Source organism: Aquarana catesbeiana, linkage group LG02 (genome assembly GCF_042186555.1).
Source record: "Aquarana catesbeiana isolate 2022-GZ linkage group LG02, ASM4218655v1, whole genome shotgun sequence".
NCBI lineage: Eukaryota > Metazoa > Chordata > Amphibia > Anura > Ranidae > Aquarana > Aquarana catesbeiana.
Genome location: NC_133325.1, coordinates 11,592,715 through 11,612,601, shown reverse-complemented (window position 1 = coordinate 11,612,601; position 19,887 = coordinate 11,592,715). Strand labels below are relative to the sequence as shown.

The 19,887-nt window shown below is 43.3% G+C and overlaps 1 protein-coding gene across 3 annotated transcripts in view; it reads right to left on the bottom strand.

The window, feature by feature from the left end:
• Positions 1-19,887, bottom strand: part of LOC141126634 (protein sel-1 homolog 3-like) — a 173,811-nt gene that overhangs the window by 30,233 nt on the left and 123,691 nt on the right. For all 3 annotated transcript variants that reach the window (XM_073612556.1, XM_073612558.1, XM_073612557.1), the window contains 3 exons: positions 4,064-4,126; positions 3,048-3,221; positions 1,282-1,409 (listed from right to left, as the gene is read on the bottom strand). In XM_073612556.1, the coding sequence (XP_073468657.1) occupies positions 1,282-1,409; positions 3,048-3,221; positions 4,064-4,126 (365 nt within the window). The remainder of the gene's footprint in view (positions 1-1,281; positions 1,410-3,047; positions 3,222-4,063; positions 4,127-19,887) is intronic.

The following is a 19,887-nucleotide window of genomic DNA, read 5'->3' as shown; positions in this document are numbered from 1 at the left end:
ACTTTCTATCTCCATTTTGTTTATGATTCCTGACAGTATAGAGCAGTGTAGCCGCAGATTGGTCAGGGTACCCATGCTGACCCGTATCCACAGCCTAAAGCACCTACAATGGGCACGTGAGCATCAGAACTGGTGCACAGAGCAATGGAAGAAGGTGGCCTGGCCTGGCCTGATAAATTCAAGAATGGTTTGAGGAACACAACAATGAGTGTGACTTGGCTTCCAAGATCTCCAGATCTCATTCCAATAGAACATCTGTGGGATGTGCTGGAAAACAAGTCCGATCTATGGAGGCTCCACCTCCCAACATACAGAACTTAAAAGATCTGCTACTGACAACTTGAAGCCAGATACCACAGCATACCCTCAGAGGTCTAGAGGGGTCCATGCCCCGACAGATCAGGGTGGTCAGGGCTGCTTTGGGGGCAAAAGGGGGACCCACTCAATATTAGGTGGGTGGTCATAATGTTATGACTGATCAGTGTGTTTCTATGGACGTTGACAATTCACGCCAAGATGAGAGTTGTTAATCTTAATAAAATGAAACAAAGAATTCTCCTCTCTCACACACGGGGACACGCGTTGTTCATAGCCATTCAGCCATCACTAGCAGAATTCCAGTGGAGTCAATAGGGTGGATTTACTAAAGGCAAATAGGCTGAATGTGGTGAAAATTCACTCTGCAATGAAAGTTTGCTTGCACATGATTGGATGATGGAAGTTAGCAGAGCATCACTTCATTCACTAAGCTTTGAGGTAAGTTCCCCAGTAAAATGAGTGGGCCATTGGCCTTAAAGGCTAAGTTCACTTTTCCATAAACTAGCCTATGCAGTCATGGGGCCCCAGGAGGTAGTAAAACCTATGCAGCTTTGTACAATGGGTTAGTTCATTTTGTAGTAATACCTGTAGGCCATTTGGGTCCCCCAGAAGCCTAGCTGAAAAACTCCCCGGTCGTGAACCCCATGCTCTAACTTGTTGCTAGGACACGAGAACAATTGGTCTTTCCTGTAATGCTGGGAATATTATAGTTTTCTCATCCTAGTAACATGGCAGAACATGGATAGTCACTAACTGAGAGTTTTTCAGCCAGTCTTCTGGAGGGACACAACTGGCCTTCAGGTATGACAATGAAATGAACGAATGTTGTACAAAGCTGTACAGTTTTTAATATTTACCAGGGCCCTTTGACTGTAGAGGCTAGTTTCTGGAGAAAGTGAACTTACCCTTTGGGTAAATCGATCCCAATGAATGTATGACATCTATCTTACAAATGGTACTTACAGCACAGCGTCCTGCGGAGCGCGGCTCACCACCCCGGGGACACCCTGGATCCAGCAAGCGGAGACATGAACAGCCGCGTCAATATGGCCACGAGTCGCTGACTTCAAGTAGTATCGGTAGGCTACGGACTGGAAAAATATCCATTAGAGACGCATGTGTGCAGAATGTCTCAACCAATGGGAACGCTCCAGAAGCAGCACTTAGAAATAATTGTCTATCCTATATGAGCATAAGATTATATACACACCAATGACCCGTCTATTATTGACTGTAGTAATGGTACCGTCTAATGACCCATCTGTTATTATCTGTAGTAATGGTACCATCTAATGACCCATCTGTTATTATCTGTAGTAATGGTACCGTCCAATGACCCGTCTGTTATTATCTGTAGTAATGGTACCGTCCAATGACCCGTCTGTTATTATCTGTAGTAATGGTACCGTCCAATGACCCATCTGTTATTATCTGTAGTAATGGTACCGTCCAATGACCCATCTGTTATTATCTGTAGTAATGGTACCGTCCAATGACCCATCTGTTATTATCTGTAGTAATGGTACCGTCCAATGACCCATCTGTTATTATCTGTAGTAATGGTACCGTCCAATGACCCATCTGTTATTATCTGTAGTAATGGAACCATCCAATGACCCATCTGTTATTATCTGTAGTAATGGTACCGTACAATAACCCATCTGTTATCTGTAGTAATGGTACCGTCCAATGACCCATCTGTTATTATCTGTAGTAATGGAACCATCCAATGACCCATCTGTTATTATCTGTAGTAATGGTACTGTCCAATGACCCATCTGTTACTATTTGTAGTAATGGTACCGTCCAATGACCCATCTGTTATTATATTATCTGTAGCAATGGTACCGTCCAATGACCCATCTGTTATTATCTGTAGTAATGGTACCGTCTAATGACCCATCTGTTATTATCTGTAGTAATGGTACCGTCCAATGACCCATCTGTTATTATCTGTAGTAATGGTACCGTCCAATGACCCATCTGTTATTATCTGTAGTAATGGTACCGTCCAATGACCCATCTGTTATTATCTGTAGTAATGGTACCGTACAATAACCCATCTGTTATCTGTAGTAATGGTACCGTCCAATGACCCATCTGTTATTATCTGTAGTAATGGAACCATCCAATGACCCATCTGTTATTATCTGTAGTAATGGTACTGTCCAATGACCCATCTGTTATTATTTGTAGTAATGGTACCGTCCAATGACCCATCTGTTATTATATTATCTGTAGTAATGGTACCGTCTAATGACCCATCTGTTATTATCTGTAGTAATGGAACCATCCAATGACCCATCTGTTATTATCTGTATTAATGGTACCGTCCAATGACCCATCTGTTATTATCTGTAGTAATGGTACCGTCCAATGACCCATCTGTTATTATATTATCTGTAGCAATGGTACCGTCCAATGACCCATCTGTTATTATCTGTAGTAATGGTACCGTCCAATGACCCATCTGTTATTATATTATCTGTAGCAATGGTACCGTCCAATGACCCAACTGTTATTATATTATCTGTAGCAATGGTCATTTTGAAAATTGATATAAAATATATAAATACTTTTATTGATTCACCAGAATCCAGACTGAGCTTTTTCCCATTATGATTCCGGAGACTCAGACTGGAGCCGTTGCTGGAGAATTGCGTGTGCCGTACACCTGAACTCACCCACCTATGATCTGTTTTAGAATAGTGTTGACAATTTGGACTCACCATGTTCTTGGGCTTTCCGGGGTACAAGCCATGTAGGTGTAGGATGCCCAGGTTGAATGGAGCCTCAGGGTTTCCCAGTTCATCGGCTCTTTCCCAGAATTCAGCAGCTTTCTGATAGTTTTGTTCATACTGTTCATAGTACCAACCAAGGCTGTTGAGGGCCGGGACAAAGTCCTGCAGAGGAGACAGTGGTCATTATTAGCAGAAAAGAAACGCTCCTGTTCACAAGTGGATTATCAGACAGACTATATAATGTCACAGGCCTTGCTGCCCTCAAGGATGGAGAAATCCTAATAGTCAAAGATATAAAAAGAAAAGAAGGGGCGCACCAGCCTTGTGCATTATCCTTTGGATATGTATTTATTAAAAGTGATAAAAAAAACTGCTGAGCTCTGAGGAAAAAGGGACTATCCCTTCGAAACACGTCAGCTGGCAGTGATCCCTGTGATTTCCTCTGTTACCTCTGGAGAGTATTGTTCGTCTCAGACTGAATGCTGCTATTTAATGACTATTCATATTGCAAGAACTCTACAGTTGTTTGTGAAGAGTTTTCTTCTTAATCACTTTTAATAAATACATATCCAAAGGATAATGCACAAGGCTGGTGCGCCCCTTCTTTTCTTTTTATAGCAGTGATCATTATTACACCAAATCTAGTATTCCCTAATCTGAGCATGCCAGACCCAATAGGACCAAACAGGTGGAAGCCACCAAACAGATCAAACCTTAGGTACCAGAGGTACAAAGACTTCCCATACGATTTCATGAGGATTGGAGAATCACATAATCAGAATGGAAAACATTTTTTAGAAATATTTCCCATCTTTATCTATTGCTAGTCATCCCATGTCACCCCAGAATGTCACACATGCCTTTCGAAGGTGAAATTTCTGTTGAACTGAAGAAATGCCAAAACTTTGAGCCGGCCATTGTGGGGAAATAATGGTTCTGAATGCTGCCATAGACACATATTGGGCACCTTGAGAAGGTAAACTGTCCATTCACCATTTTCCTACCATGTCTGCCGCCTTCCCCAGATACTCCAGAGCCTTCGGGATGTCCCGCTTCACTCCTTGGCCCTGAAATATAAACCGTTAGAGGAATAACCAATACCAATCAATATGATATACACAACAAATCATACATTGTGGAGAAAACAATTATTTTATCCCCTGCAGATTGTGTAAGTTTGCCCACTTACAAAGAAATGAAGGGTCTATAATTTTTATCATAGGTGTATTTTATATAATAGAGACAGAATATCAACCAAAAATCCAGAAAAAACACACAATACAAATGTTATAAATGGAGTTGCAGTTCAGTGCGTAAAATAAGTATTTGATCTCCAAGCAAAACATGACTAATGCCACACGACACACGACCGGACTTTACGGCATACTTGGTCCGGCGAACCTGAGTCCTGAGTCGTGTGTGGGCTCCAGTGGACTTTTATTTCTCAAAAGTTTAACGGACCTAGAAATGAAACATGTTTCAAATCTGTCCGACAGACTTGAGTCCGGTCGAAAAGTCCGCTCGTCTGTATGCCGGTCCGACGGACAAAAACCGACGCTAGGGCAGCTATTGGCTACTGGCTATCAACTTCCTAGTTTTAGTCTGGTGTACGTCATCACGTACGAATCTGTCGGACTTTGGTTGATCATGTGTAGGCAAGTCCATTCATTCGGAAAGTCCGTCGTAAAGTCCGTCAAAGTCCGCCGGGCAAAGTATGCCGTAAAGTCCGCTCGTGTGTACGTGGCATCAGTAGCTGGTGGGGAAAACCTTGTTGGTGATCACAGAGGTCAGACGTTTTTTGTAGTTGGTGATCAGTTTTGCACACATCTCAGGAGGGATTTTGCTCCACTCTTCTTTACAGATCTTCTCTAAATCCTGAAGGTTTCTTGGCTGTCGCTTGGCAACTCATTGCGGCAAAGTCGGCCTGTACCTTTAGCAGAGAAACGGCCCCAAATCATCATGTTTCCACCTCTGTGTGTGACTGTAGGGATGATGTGTGACTGTAGGGATGGTGTTCTTAGGGTCACAGTCAGCATTTTTCTTCCTTTAAACATGGCGAGTCGCGTTAATGCCAAAGGGCTCAATCTTGATCTCATATGACCACAGCACTTTCTCCTAATCCTTCTTCTATGTTGTATTACCCTTCTGGCTGCTTGCCTCACATAAAGTCCCAAACCTTTTTTCTTTTTCTATATTTGCATATCAGGGATGGAGGTACCATTTCAATATCCTCATACAAAGTCCCACCTAGTTAGTTAATTTTTCTCAAACTAAGCTAAGCAGGGCAATAACTTTTCCGCAGGACGTGGAAACCTTGCAAAAAAATCTGAACAAATTAATGGGGTGGCAACTACATGGCAAATGAGGTTCAATGTAGAAAAATGTAAAATAATGCATTTGGGTGGAAAAAACTGAATGCAATCTATAGACTGGGGGGAGATCCTCTGGGGGGATCTAGGATGGAAAAGGACCTGGGGGTCCTAGTAGATGATAGGCTCAGCAATGGCATGCAATGCCAAGCTGCTGCTAACAAAGCAAACAGAATATTGGCATTAAAAAGGAGATCAACTCCAGAGATAAAACGATAATTCTCCCGCTCTACAAGACTCTGGTCCGGCCGCACCTGGAGTATGCTGTCCAGTTCTGGGCACCAGTCCTCAGGAAGGATGTACTGGAAATGGAGCGAGTACAAAGAAGGGCAACAAAGCTAATAAAGGGTCTGGAGGATCTTAGTTATGAGGAAAGGTTGTGAGCTCTGAACTTATTCTCTCTGGAGAAGAGACGCTTGAGAGGGGATATGATTTCAATATATAAATACCGGACTGGTGACCCCACAATATATAAATACCATACTGGTGACCCCACAATATACAAATACCGGACTGGTGACCCCACAATATATAAATACCAGACTGGTGACCCCACAATATACAAATACCGGACTGGTGACCCCACAATATATAAATACCGGACTGGTGACCCCACAATATATAAATACCATACTGGTGACCCCACAATATACAAATACCGGACTGGTGACCCCACAATATATAAATACCGTACTGGTGACCCCACAATATACAAATACCGGACTGGTGACCCCACAATATATAAATACCGGACTGGTGACCCCACAATATACAAATACTGGACTGGTGACCCCACAATAGGGAGAAAACTTTTTCGCGGAATGGAGTTTAACAAGACTCGTGGCCACTCATTAAAATGAGAAGAAAAGAGGTTTAACCTTAAACTATGTAGAGGGTTCTTTACTGTAAGAGCGGCCAGGATGTGGAATTCCCTTCCACAGGCGGTGGTCTCAGCGGGGAGCATTGATAGCTTCAAGAAACTATTAGATAATCACCTGAATGACCACAACATACAGGGATATACAATGTAATACTGACACATAATCACACACATAGGTTGGACTTGACTTGTGTCTTTTTTCAACCTCACCTACTATGTAATACTATATAACTATGTAACCATGGTCCCAACTATCTCGAGATCATTCACAAGCTCCTCCCGTGTAGTTCTGGGCTGATCCCTCACTTTTCTCATGATCATCCTCACCCCATGAGGTGAAATCTTGCATGGAGCTCCAGACTGAGAGCGATTGATGACATATACTGCAGTGCTGTACAGAGAACACTGAGCCAGTCTCATCAGTCTCTGTACTAGAGGAGCTTCTCCACCAGGTGGTGCTGTTCTGCAGGGTGCTGTTGGCTCACTCTGCTGTGATCTCAGCTGAGAGAAGCAGCAAGCCTGGGGTCTCTCATGCAGGCTTTTCCCAGGCAAGCATGGACCATATTGGGGAAGACGAAGGTGGAGGCTCTCCAGAGGCACTGAGGCCTACTCCATGTGCTGAAGCTGCAATGGATCCTGGGCCTGTCCCTATGCAAGAGGAGTCTTTACCAGTCTTCCGGGATATAGTGGTGAACAGATTTTGCCGCATTGCTAAGAAGGAACAGAAACTTGCTGTCATGAAAGAAGATCTTAGGAAAAAGAAATCCCTGCATAGTAAGTCTGGAAACAGTAAGAGGGAAGTCTCCAAGCTGAAGTCCCTGGAAGAGGCATTGAAAAAGCAGGAGAAGTTGGTTGCCTCTCTGAAGGAGAGCCGATGTGTGTTCAGAGAAAAGTGTGAGAATGGGGAGAGATTCCAACAGATGAAGGAGCGTGCCTGTGCCAATACCAGCCAGAGGGTGGATGCCAGAGCAATGGCGACAGTATGGATGGGGGGTAAGGAAGTGGCTTCAAATGGTGGCCCCAGTACTACCCCTGTCTCAGGATCTGTCATATCTGATTCAGTATCTGCCCCCCTCCTCCCCCCAGCGGCCTGGGTCATCTCAGGAGGAGGTTGAGTAAAATGGCAGATTGCTGCAGGCCATTACAGAAATGGAATCTCCCTTGAGCGGCACCAACCCATCAGATGAAAATCATGGGAATGGAGTGCTTGCTGAAAATCTCTCTCAATGTGTGGAGGACTTTCCCGAGATTGCATCTGCCAACAAATCCTTGCAATCAGCAGGGAATGCAGGAGGAGCTGGCTGCGAGGAGTCCCACAAGGACACTAACAGTGCAGAGCAGGAATGTCGCATGAACATTGAAACTGCAGAGCAGGAGGGCCGTATGAACGCTGAAACAGCTGGTGTTTTTTCTAAACAGAAGACTATACTTGATGATGGGACTGCTGGTGTCTGTGGTACTTCTGGGACTATGGTGAGTGGGACTGTTGTGCTGGAGGGGAGGAGGGAGGATCAAGTGGTGAGTAATTTACCAAACCAGATTTCAGAGGTTCCTATGTAGCCAGTAAATGTGTCATCTGCCCCAGTTATGAACTATGCTAAGGCTGTGTCGGGACAAAGTCATGCTGCTGCTGGAAGGGAGCCAGTTGTGCGACTTTCACCTAACGCACCTGCCATTAAACTCAGGAATGTGGTACAGCTCAGGTGGGAAGGAGGAGGTATTCCACCTATCAGGAGGGAGGTTGTGGATAAGATCCTAGCCATGAGATTTAAGGCGGAGGATATTTATGCTCTTATCAGTCCGGCTGGTTCCTTTGAATATGGTTTGTCCAGAATCGCTGGATCTGTTTTGGGAATGGTTTAAGCATGTATATAGGGGCCAGCTGGACTGAAAGGGGCTTGTCCCCAAAGTTGTCCCACGACAGCGCTTGATTGAAAATGTGACTATCCTGACAAGGAATGAGTCTATACACCCCGAGGATTTATGGGTCTGGTTGAGGAGGTTTAGTGAAATGTTGTGTCCCCTTAAAAAGATTGAGGATGATAGAGGAATCTGGACGGGTGGGTGGTCAGTGTCATTGAGGTTGAGTGTGTGTGGTAATGTGGTTCAGCATTTGCCCTCCTCTGCCTTTATTGGTAGAGATAGGATTACTGTCTTCTGCCGTGGTCAACCTAAGCTGTGCCATAAATGTGGAGTCAAGGGACATTTCTCCTCTAAATGTGCAGAACAGAAGTGCTCTTTGTGTCAGGAACTGGGGCATCTGGCAAGGGACTGTAACATCATTAAATGTAACCTATGTGATAAGGTTGGTCACCCTTATAGCCGGTGCCCCGAGGCTTTGCACAATAAGCCAGAGCTAGTGGAGGAATTCTTCGGTCTGGATAGAGAAGAGTCTGGGTTGGCAGAGGTTGTACCAGGGAATCTTAATGTCTCTGTCCCGTCAGAATCTGTGTCTGTGAGGCCCTCTGTGGTGTCAGTGTCCCCCCAGTCTGTGGTCTCCCAGTCAGTGTCAGAAAGTGTGGTTGTCAAGTCTTTGCCTACACCTATTGTTTCTCCTAGTGTAGTGAAGGCAGTGGAGGGTGCTGGACCAGAATGCATGGTGGTGCCAACTCCTCCTCCTCGGCATGGCAGAAGTGCGGCTGGAGGTCAGCAGACACCGAGGGATGGAGTGAGGGATAGATTGGATGATGGTGGAGGGGTAGGTGGGAAGGGAATGAGGGTGGCTGGTGCAGAATGCAAGGTAAATGATGTGGGTGGAGGGGTGAATGGGGGTTTTTGGAATCGCATCCTGATGGCGATTAAATCTCAAAATGTTTTTTTAGCCTGGATTGTGTTTAAGTTGAGGTTCGGGTTTGTAGTCTCTTTTTTGTTGTCATTAAAATATGTTTCTTAATATGTTATCTTGTCAGGAAACGGTTGTCTTTACTTGCTGATGTAAGCACTAGGGATGAGCCGGTTCAGTTCGAGTTAGAACATGCGAACAGACCAAAAATTCGTACGAACACGCAAACCCCGTTAAAGTCAATGGGACTCGAACGTGAAAAATCAAAAGTGCGAATTTTAAAGGCTAATATGCAAGTTATTGTCCTAAAAAGTGTTTGGGGACCTGGGTCCTGCCCCAGGGGACATGGATCAATGCAAAAAAAAAGTTTTATAAACGGACGTTTTTTCGGGAGCAGTGATTTTAATAATACTTAAAGTGAAAAAATAAAAGTGAAATATTCCTTTAAATATCGTACCTGGGGGGTGTCTATAGTATGCCTGTAAAGTGGCGCGTGTTTCCCGTGCTTAGAACAGTCCCTGCACCAAATGTCATTTTTAAAGGATAAAAAATGTTTAAGCTTTTTGGATATTATAGGGCAGGGTTATCACCCCTGTAACATTTGTTTTGCTGTCTGTGCCCTTGTTCAGAAGATTTCACCTCACTTTCTGTCCCAATGCCAATTGGATTTTGAAAATGTTGGGTTATTAGTGAAACAAGGATTGGTGATAAAGCATCAGTGGAGAGGAGACACCTTTTTCCCATAATAACTCTTACGGGAGAGAATTTCCCTTCATCTCACTTCCTGTTGTCTCCCTCCGTTTATAAGTAGGAGTCGTTTGTAAGTCGGATGTTTGAAAATAGGGGACCGCCTGTATATACTATACGGCCTGCCCTATACACTCTGGGCCTTAGGTGTTGGTGGTACCAGAACACTGTAAGCCCTCACAGATACTCTTAATGGGCTCTGGGATGGGCCCTGCTGTGAAATATTATATCAAAAATTATAATTACATGCCCCTGTTAAACATGACTAAATATGACGACCTCCCATGCAGTCTTTTTCCCGTGTACTATATTTGAGATTTAATGGTGATTAGTTGAAAGTCTATCTAATACACAACCATCTATCTATAGTCTACACCAAGGGAAAAAATATTAGGTTAAAATAAGAGAATTACATTACGGAATACAGAGTATATTCCTGAAAACATTAATCTGCAAACATATTTACTTACAAGTAAAATGCAGACCTTTCCCATAATTACCCTTTTCACCAAGGTTCCATCCATTCTGATGATTGCTCTCCCATAAAAGTGTGTGTTTCCCTCCCATCTAATCTGTGTATATCATTACATGCTGATGCCTCATTGGTTGGCATAGCGTGGCTCTGATTGGTGAGCTTCCCTATTCCTGGTTAAGGACTGGCTACATCTCCAATCCCTATACTTTGCATAAGTCAGCCCCCTCAAATGCAAATCCTTGTAACTATTCTGAGCAGGAGCTTAACTTGAATTTTCCTGGGAAATTAAGTATTGATTACGAGTTGGCCTCCCTTCATTGCATATCCCAGCATGGGATCCTTTGAAGTGAGTATGTGTAAAACAATGAGGTTTGGATCCCATTGTTTGTATACACGAGCCTAGACACCGAATTGTCTGGTCTATCAGAGATTTCGGTGAAAATAATATGTTCCGCTCTACATAGCTACAAGCTAAATTAAATATATTCATTAAATATAAATAAATTAAATACATTAAATATAAATCTGGGATCTCCAACCCTACTCCAGTCCTCTGGAAAACCTGCACTGAGAGGAATGAAGGCATAGCAATAGGTGTCCCAAGTACTTGCAGCCGATCTGCTAGCAGTACACCACCATCTGATTTTAGCAGGGAAATTTCCCTACCCCAGTTGCTAAACAATAAAAAGAAATTTGGTCCCAGCTATCCACATGCTCACCTTCTGAATACTAGTTTGAATACCAGCTTGGCCAAATTGTTAGCACTGCAACTACTGCCTTTTCAGCTGGTAGACTCTGCCCTCTTTCGTGAATATGTGGAATGTGCTGTGTGACAGACTCACCCGGGACAGAGGCTTTTGGAGGGGACCGAATGCCAGCCTCTTGCCTACCGATTATGGGCCCTGGCATTTGGGGGAATGGTGCTCTTTGTGAGCTGTATGCCTGGGGACCCTGGAGATGGTGTTACTTTGGATTCAGGTCCATGTCCCCCCAAGACACACAGACTCTGGGGACCCTGTATTTGCCATGTTAGAAATAGTGATTGATTCATACTGTTGGGACTTATACTGTGAGGAGATACTAATATCATCAACTCCAGCCACCTGTCTGTTATCCTCTATAATGTAAATGAGTCTAGTCTGGCTTACCACAGCTTCTAAGAGTATTCCACCCATTGTTGTTTGTGCTAATTAACCCTGTGTTGATGTTTATGGTAATGTGTATTGAATAGTCAGTGAGCTAGGAGACGTAAAGTCTTACCCTAAAAGGTTATATCTCTGAGTCACCTAGTCTGGGTCAATGATTAGATAACTAGCTCATGTTAATTAGGTTCTGGGTACAGTTTTATTGTAAGCCTGCTGTATATATATTTGTGTGTCATCTCAAATAAAACAGTCCATGTTAGCAGCTAAACAAGTGTCATCTTGCTTTGTGCTTGTGAGCGGTTGGAATATCTGATATCTAGATTCAGACTGGGAGGAAGTGGTATATGACGGAAGCACTCAAGCGGAGTCTGGGGGACGTTCTGTTACATGCTGTACCTCAGTTGCAGGTACCAAAACGCACTTTCTTTTCACAGAAGGCCATTCCAGCTCTCTACCGGCATGTGGGAGGCAATGTTTTTGTCTTGGACGGGGCAGTCAGCAGTAAGTTGTATATTACCGCAGACTCATGGTCTAGGGCACGGAGTCTAAGAGCCAGCAAGTGTTCACCAGAGCCTCTAGTGGTGAAGATGGACTGGGCTGCAACTGGCTCCAGGTCGCGACCCCCAAGGTCTCCCAGCTCACGCCCACAGTAGGCTACAGGAGGACAGAGATAGTTAGGGAAAAAGCCAAAGGTCGGGGCGACTAGCAGTAGCAGACAAGGATAAACATAGAACACGCCAAAGGTCAAGGTCACAAGCAGGCAGGGATAGTCAAGAACAAGCCAAGATCGGTAACTGGAATCAGACGTAGAAGACACAGCAAGATGCACACGGAAGCTAAACACGCAAAGGTTGATCAGCAAGGCAGGCATGCAGTGCACAGGTTAATATAGAGTTCCCTAATAGGGGCTGGGGTGGAGCCATGCTTTGAGAAGAGTGGCTGGCCTCTAAAGGTGAACACATGGAGGAGAGGTAAGCTGACAGACAAAGATTACTGCATAACCATGACAGCTTTGTTCAGTCAGAGGAAGAGCAGTGGAGAAGGTGGCCGGCTGACCGATGCCTTTAGACAATTTTTCAGTCCTCTGCACCAAGGTCTGATCGGTTCAAGCAACCATCGGCAGCTTCTGCATTACGTGGTTTAGGAATATCTAGGGGCAAGAGCAGACTTGGAGACCTTTCCAACAGAGCATCCACTGGGTTACTGGGTCTTGAGGATGGACCACTGCCCAGAACTATCTCAATATGCAATTGATCTACTGGCCTGTCCTGTATCCAGCGTTCTTTCTGAATGCACATTCAGTGCTGCTGGATGGTGTGTAACGGATCATAGAGTGTGCCTGTCCAAAGACTCCCTTGATAGGCTCACATTCATAAAAATGAATCAGTCTTGGATCAGCAGCAGCTATCAAGCACCTGATGCTGATGTAACTGATTGATTTTTCTATGGATGTGGGATCCCTTAAAGACTCCCTACGCTGAGTGACTATCCTATTCCTCCTCAATCTTGATGATGCTAGCTTCCAACAATATTTTTGGTTTAGGGCACCACCACCACTGCCTAAGGCCCAATTTTTTTGTCCCTGTTTAACAGAGGCATGTAATTACAATTTCTGATCTAATATTTCACAGCAGGGCCCGTTCCTGCACCCAACAAGAGTATCTGTGAGGGGTTACAGTGTTGTGGCATCACCAGCACCAAAGGCCCAATTTTTCTGCCCCTGTCCCAGCAGCAGAAAAAAAGGACAAGTGTGCCCCACGGCCACCTGCAGAAGATGCACCACGTCCAGGACCAGCACTGTGGACTGTAGCACAGAGCCTGCTTGCCCTCTTTTAGTGGCCTGTGAGTGTCTGCCTCTCCTTGGTGGCCTTTTGGACATGATGGGGATTTTGTTTTGCAACACCACACTGCACTGTATTGTGTACTCTGTACACCACCAGAAAAGTAGTAGCAACTGCACTAGGGGTGCACAACATTGTGTACACCACCAGACGTCTAATAGCAACTATGGGTGCACTGTATGTATTGTGTACTGTGTACACCACCAGAAAAGTAGTAGCAACTGCACTGGGGGTGCACGGTACTGTGTACAATGCCTGAAGAATATTAGAAACAGTACACCAAGAACAGCTTGCAGTGACATATAGCTAAATTGTATGCAGTGGATATGTAGATATATTAAATACACTGCAGCTAACTGAATCACCTGCCTGCCTGAAGTATATTACAAAGAGTACACCATGAACGGCCTGCAGTGAGATATAGCTAAACTGTATGCAGTGATATATATATCTATATATACTAGAGTGACTGTATATATATATATATATATATATATATATATGAAATACACTGCAGCTAACTGAATCACCTGCCTGCCAGAAGTATAGTAGAAACAGTGAGTACACCAGGAAAAGACCGCATTGAGATCTAGCTAAACTGCATGCAGTGGATATATATATTAGACTGACTGTATATATATGAAATACACTGCAGCTAACTGAATCACCTGCGTGCCTGAAAGTATATTTGAAAACATACACCAGGAATGGCCTGCAGTCAGATATAGGCTTGGCTAGACTAGAATGCAGTGGATATATATGTAGGAGATTGTATATATATTTTATGCACTGCAGATCACTGAATCACCTGCCTGCCTGAAAGTATATTTGAAAACGTACACCAGGAATGGCCTGCAGTCAGATATAGGCGTGGCTAGACTGGAATGCAGTGGATATATATATATATATATATATATGTAGGAGACTGTATATATATTTTATGCACTGGAACTCACTGAATCACCTGCCTGCCAGAAGTATAGTAGAAACAGTACACCAGGAATGGACTGCAGTGAGATCTAGCTACACTGTATGCGTTGGAAATATATATATATATATATATATATATATATATATATATATATACACATACTAGACTGACTGACTGTATATATATATATAAAATATTAAATACACTGCAGCTAACTGAATCACCTGCCTGCCAGAAGTATAGTAGCCTATATCTGACTGCAGGCCATTCCTGGTGTACGTTTTCAAATAAAATTTCAGGCAGGCAGGTGATTCAGTTAGCTGCAGTGTATTTCATATACAGTCAGGTCCATAAATATTGGGACATCGACACAATACTAATCTTTTTGGCTCTATACACCACCACAATGGATTTGAAATGAAACAAACAAGATGTGCTTTAACTGCAGACTTTCTGCTTTGAGGGTATTTACATCCAAATCAGGTGAACGGTGTAGGAATTACAACAGTTTGGATATGTGCCTCCCACTTTTTAAGGGACCAAAAGTAATGGGACAATTGGCTGCTCAGCTGTTCCATGGCCAGGTGTGTGTTATTCCCTCATTATCCCATTTACAAGGAGCAGATAAAAGGTCCAGAGTTCATTTCAAGTGTGCTATTTGCATTTGGAATCTGTTGCTATCAACTTTCAATATGAGATCCAAAGAGCTGTCACTATCAGTGAAGCAAGCCATCATTAGGCTGAAAAAACAAAACAAACCCATCTCAGAGATAGCAAAAACATTAGGTGTGGCCAAATAGACTGTTTGGAACATCCTTAAAAAGAAAAAACGCACCGGTGAGCTCAGCAACACCAAAAGACCCGGAAGACCATGGAAAACAACTGTGGTGGATGACCGAAGAATTATTTCCCTGGTGAAGAAAACACCTTTCACAACAGTTGGCCAGATCAAGAACACTCTCCAGGAGGTCGGTGTATGTGTGTCAAAGTCAACAATCAAGAGCAGACTTTACCAGAGTGAATACAGAGGGTTCACCACAAGAAACCATTGGTGAGCCTCAAAAACAGGAAGGCCAGATTAGAGTTTGCCAAACAACATCTAAAAAAGCCTTCACAGTTCTGGAACAACATCCTATGGACAGATGAGACCAAGATCAACTTGTACCAGAGTGATGGGAAGAGAAGAGTATGGAGAAGGAAAGGAACTGCTCATGATCCAAAGCATACCACCTCATCAGTGAAGCATGGTGGTGGTAGTGTCATGGCGTGGGCATGTATGGCTGCCAATGGAACTGGTTCTCTTGTATTTATTGATGATGTGACTGCTGACAAAAGCAGCAGGATGAATTCTGAAGTGTTTCGGGCAATATTAGACAAGATTAGAATGCATAGACTGAGGAGCCTCTAGTGGAGAGCTCACATTCACAGCAGCAATGATTGATGTAGCTGTGTCTTAGGACCTGTCACATGGACTCCGCCTTTCTTAAACTACTGATTGGCTGCCTCTGAGCTACCACTCCCCCAGGAGGGATATTTAAAACACCTAAGACACTTGCCAGATCAGCATTACACAGCTGAGGCATCTGACATGGACACACTGGGATCGATCTAAAGGCAAGGTTAGAATATAGACGGCACTTTTGTTGTTTCCTATGCTCTTTCCTTTTACATATCCTTGTTGATATAGCTCTCTCTGCAGCTTCAATCCCATGTGATACCTAGCTCTTTCAAAACTGCCTTTCCTTCCCTCCTGGTTAGGCTTTTTTGGTCTATCTGTTTGCTCTCCCCATTGTATGAAAGCATGCCATTAAATTTATACTGTGGGATGAGTCTTGCAGCATACATATATATACCCTCTTCCTTTTGTATTTTGACAGGTATATGCTCTCCATACCCTGATTCAGGTGGCTCCTGCGAGCTCTGACCGGCTGCTTTCCCTGATTTATGGGTATATGAGAGAGAGGGGGGTGCCTGACACCATCACTTCACCCTGTCTTTACAAACATCTCCATATGTCCCATATTCACTGAATGAGAGGATGCATACTGCCTCTGTGCTTAGAAAACAACTCCTTGTACACTGATCAAATGTCTCAAAAAGACCTTCTGGGTGTGGGACCCAATCTGCCTGCACATGTGCTGTGTAACTTTCCTGCCACTAAGAGATCACTTTTTCATCTGTGAGTATGTAATTACATTCCTTTGACTGTATTTTGCCATCTCACCATTATATGTTAATATATGAATAAATTGTAAACTTGGAATGATGGGGTACTTTTATCCAGATATACTTATACTCTCTTATTTTTTCTTGATAGAAATACAACATTACAACCTACCTAAACCCCTGAAGAAGGAAGTACACTCTCCATAGAAATTTATTTTTTCTGTGACCTTTTCCGAAACATGTAGGGCAGTTGGTTATGTAATAACTGCGCTTTCTAGCGCCGTCTGTAGCATTTATTAGCTATGTACATCATTTGCATTTACAAATCATACTCTTTTCAAAAGTTTTTAAGCTATTTTTGTAATTTTGTATATTTTCTAATTGTATTCTGAATAAAATTTGTTAAATTTTATATATCTGGTATCCCCACTTTATACGATCCTTTACTGGTCTTCTGCCCATAATATCCTTTGGGGACACCTTTTGTTTCTTCCAATTTTGTTTTTGGGATGTGGCAGATGCCTCAAGCATTAGTCTCTTGCATAGTTCCCTCCCCCCAAACAATTTCTGGGCAATATTATCTGCTCATATTCAGCAAAATGTTTCAGAACTCATTGGACGGCGCTTCATAGTGCAGATGGACAATGACCCGAAGCATACTGCGAAAGCAACCAAAGAGTTTTTTAAGGGAAAGAAGTGGAATGTTATGCAATGGCCAAGTCAATCACCTGACCTGAATCCGATTGAGCATGCATTTCACTTGCTGAAGACAAAACTGAAGCGAAAATGCCCCAAGAACAAGCAGGAACTGAAGACAGTTGTAGTAGAGGCCTGGCAGAGCATCACCAGGGATGAAACCCAGCGTCTGGTGAAGTCTATACGTTCCAGACTTCAGGCTGTAATTGACTGCAAAGGATTTGCAACCAAGTATTAAAAAGTGAAAGTTTAATGGATGATTGTTAATCTGTCCCATTACTGTTGGTCCCTTAAAAAGTGGGAGGCACATATACTGTTGTAATTCCTACACCGTTCACCTGATTTGGATGTTAATACCCACAAATTAAAGCTGAAAGTTTGCAGTTAAAGCACATCTTGTTTGTTTCATTTCAAATCCATTGTGGTGGTGCATAGAGCCAAAAAGATTAGAATTGTGTTGATGTCCCAATATTTATGGACCTGACTGTATATGAAATACACTGCAGCTAACTGAATCACCTGCCTGCCTGAAATTTTATTTGAAAACGTACACCAGGAATGGCCTGCAGTCAGATATAGGCTTGGCTAGACTAGAATGCAGTGGATATATATGTAGGAGATTGTATATATATTTTATGCACTGCAGATCACTGAATCACCTGTCTGCCTGAAAGTACTGAATATTTGAAAACATACACCAGGAATGGCCTGCAGTCAGATATAGGCTTGGCTAGACTGGAATGCAGTGGATATATATGTAGGAGACTGTATATATATTTTATGTACTGGAGCTCACTGAATCACCTGCCTGCCTCAAGTATAGTAGAAACAGTACACCAGGAATGGACTGCAGTGAGATCTAGCTAAACTTATGTAATATATATATATATATATATATATATATATATATATATATATATATATATATACTAGACTGACTGAGTGTGTATGTGTATATATATATATATATATATATATATATATATATATATATATACACATATGAAATACACTGCAGCTAACTGAATCACCTGCCTGCCAGAAGTATAGTAGAAACAGTACACCACCAGGAACGAGCCACAGTGGGATCTAGCTAAACTGTATGCAGTGGAGATATATATATACTAGACTGACTATATATATATATATATATATATATATATATATATATATATATATATGAAATACACTGCAGCTAACTGAATAATCTGCCTGCCTGCCTGCTCAATCTAAATGAGACTCTCAGTCCATGCCAGCAACGACACACTACACGAGGCCGACGTGCAGTCAGCCTCCCGCAGTGCATTATGGGCCGTTACACGCCACACGAATTTGGCGCAAATGGCCCATAATGTTCGTTTTTCGACAAACGGGTGAACAGCCAATGTTGGAGTCGAACTCATGTTCGACCCGAACAAAAAGCTTATCCCTAGTAAGCACGCTTGTTTTTGTTTAGTTGTTGTTTATTTTTGTGTAAATAAGTTTTTATCAATGAGCTGAATGTTTGTATGATTTTTTAATAAAAAAAATTACACTCTAATGTCCCCTCCCGCACAGTCACACACTATTATTATTATACATTTATATAGCTCTGGCATATACTGCAGTGCTGTACAGAGATCACTGAGCCAATCACATCAGTCTCTGTACCAGAGGAGCTTCTTCACCAGGTGGTGCTGTTCTGCAGGGTGCTGTTGGCTCATTCCGCTGTGATCTCAGCAAGCCTGGGGCCTCTCATGCAGGCTTTTCCCAGGCAAGCATGGACCATATTAGGGAAGACGAAGGTAAAGGCTCTCCAGAGGCACTGAGGCCTACTCCATGTACTCAAGCTGCAATGGATCCTAGGCCTGTCCCTATGCAAGAGGAGTCCTTACCAGTCCTGCAGGATAAAGTGGTGAACAGACTTTGCCGCACTGCTAAAGAGGAAAAGAAACTTTCTGTCATGACAGAAGATCTCAGGAAAAATAAATCCCTGCATAGTAAGACTGGAAACAGTAAGAGGGAAGTATCCAAGCTGAAGTCTCTGGAGGAGGCATTGAAAAAGCAGGAGAAGTTGGTCGCCTCTCTGAAGGAAAGCTGCGGTGTGTTCAGAGAAAAGTGTGAGAATGAGGAGAGATGCCAACAGATGAAGGAGAGTGCCTGTGCCAATACCAGCCAGAGGGTGGATGCCTCAGTAATGGCGACAGTATGGATGGGGGGTAAGGAAGTGGCTTCACATGGTGGCCCCAGTACTACCCCTGTCTCAGGATCTGTTGCACCTGAGTCAGTATCTGCCCCCTCCCTCCCCAACAGCCTGGGTCATCTCAGGAGGAGGTTGAGGAAAATGGCAGATTGCTGCAGGCCATTATGGAAATGGAATCTCCCTTGAGTTGCACCAACCCATCAGATGAAGATCATGGGAATGCAGGAAAAGATGACATGTATCCAGACAGAGAAGTTTCTGCTGGCTGTGAGGAGTCCCACATGGACATTAACAGTGCAGAGCAGGAATGTCGCATGAACATTGAAAATACAGAGCAGGAATGTCGCATGACAATCCAGATTTCAGAGGTTCCTATGCAGCCAGTTAATGTGTCATCTGCCCACACCCCCAGTTATGAACCATTCTAAGGCTGTGTTGGGACAAAGTCATGCTGCTGCTGGTGGTAGAAGGGAGCCAGTTGTGCGATTTTCACCTAACGCACCTTCTTCCATTAAACGCAGGAATGTGGTACAGCTCAGGTGGGAAGGAGGAGGTATTCCACCTATCAGGAAAGTGGTTGTGGATAAGATCCTAGCCATGGGATTTAAGGCGGA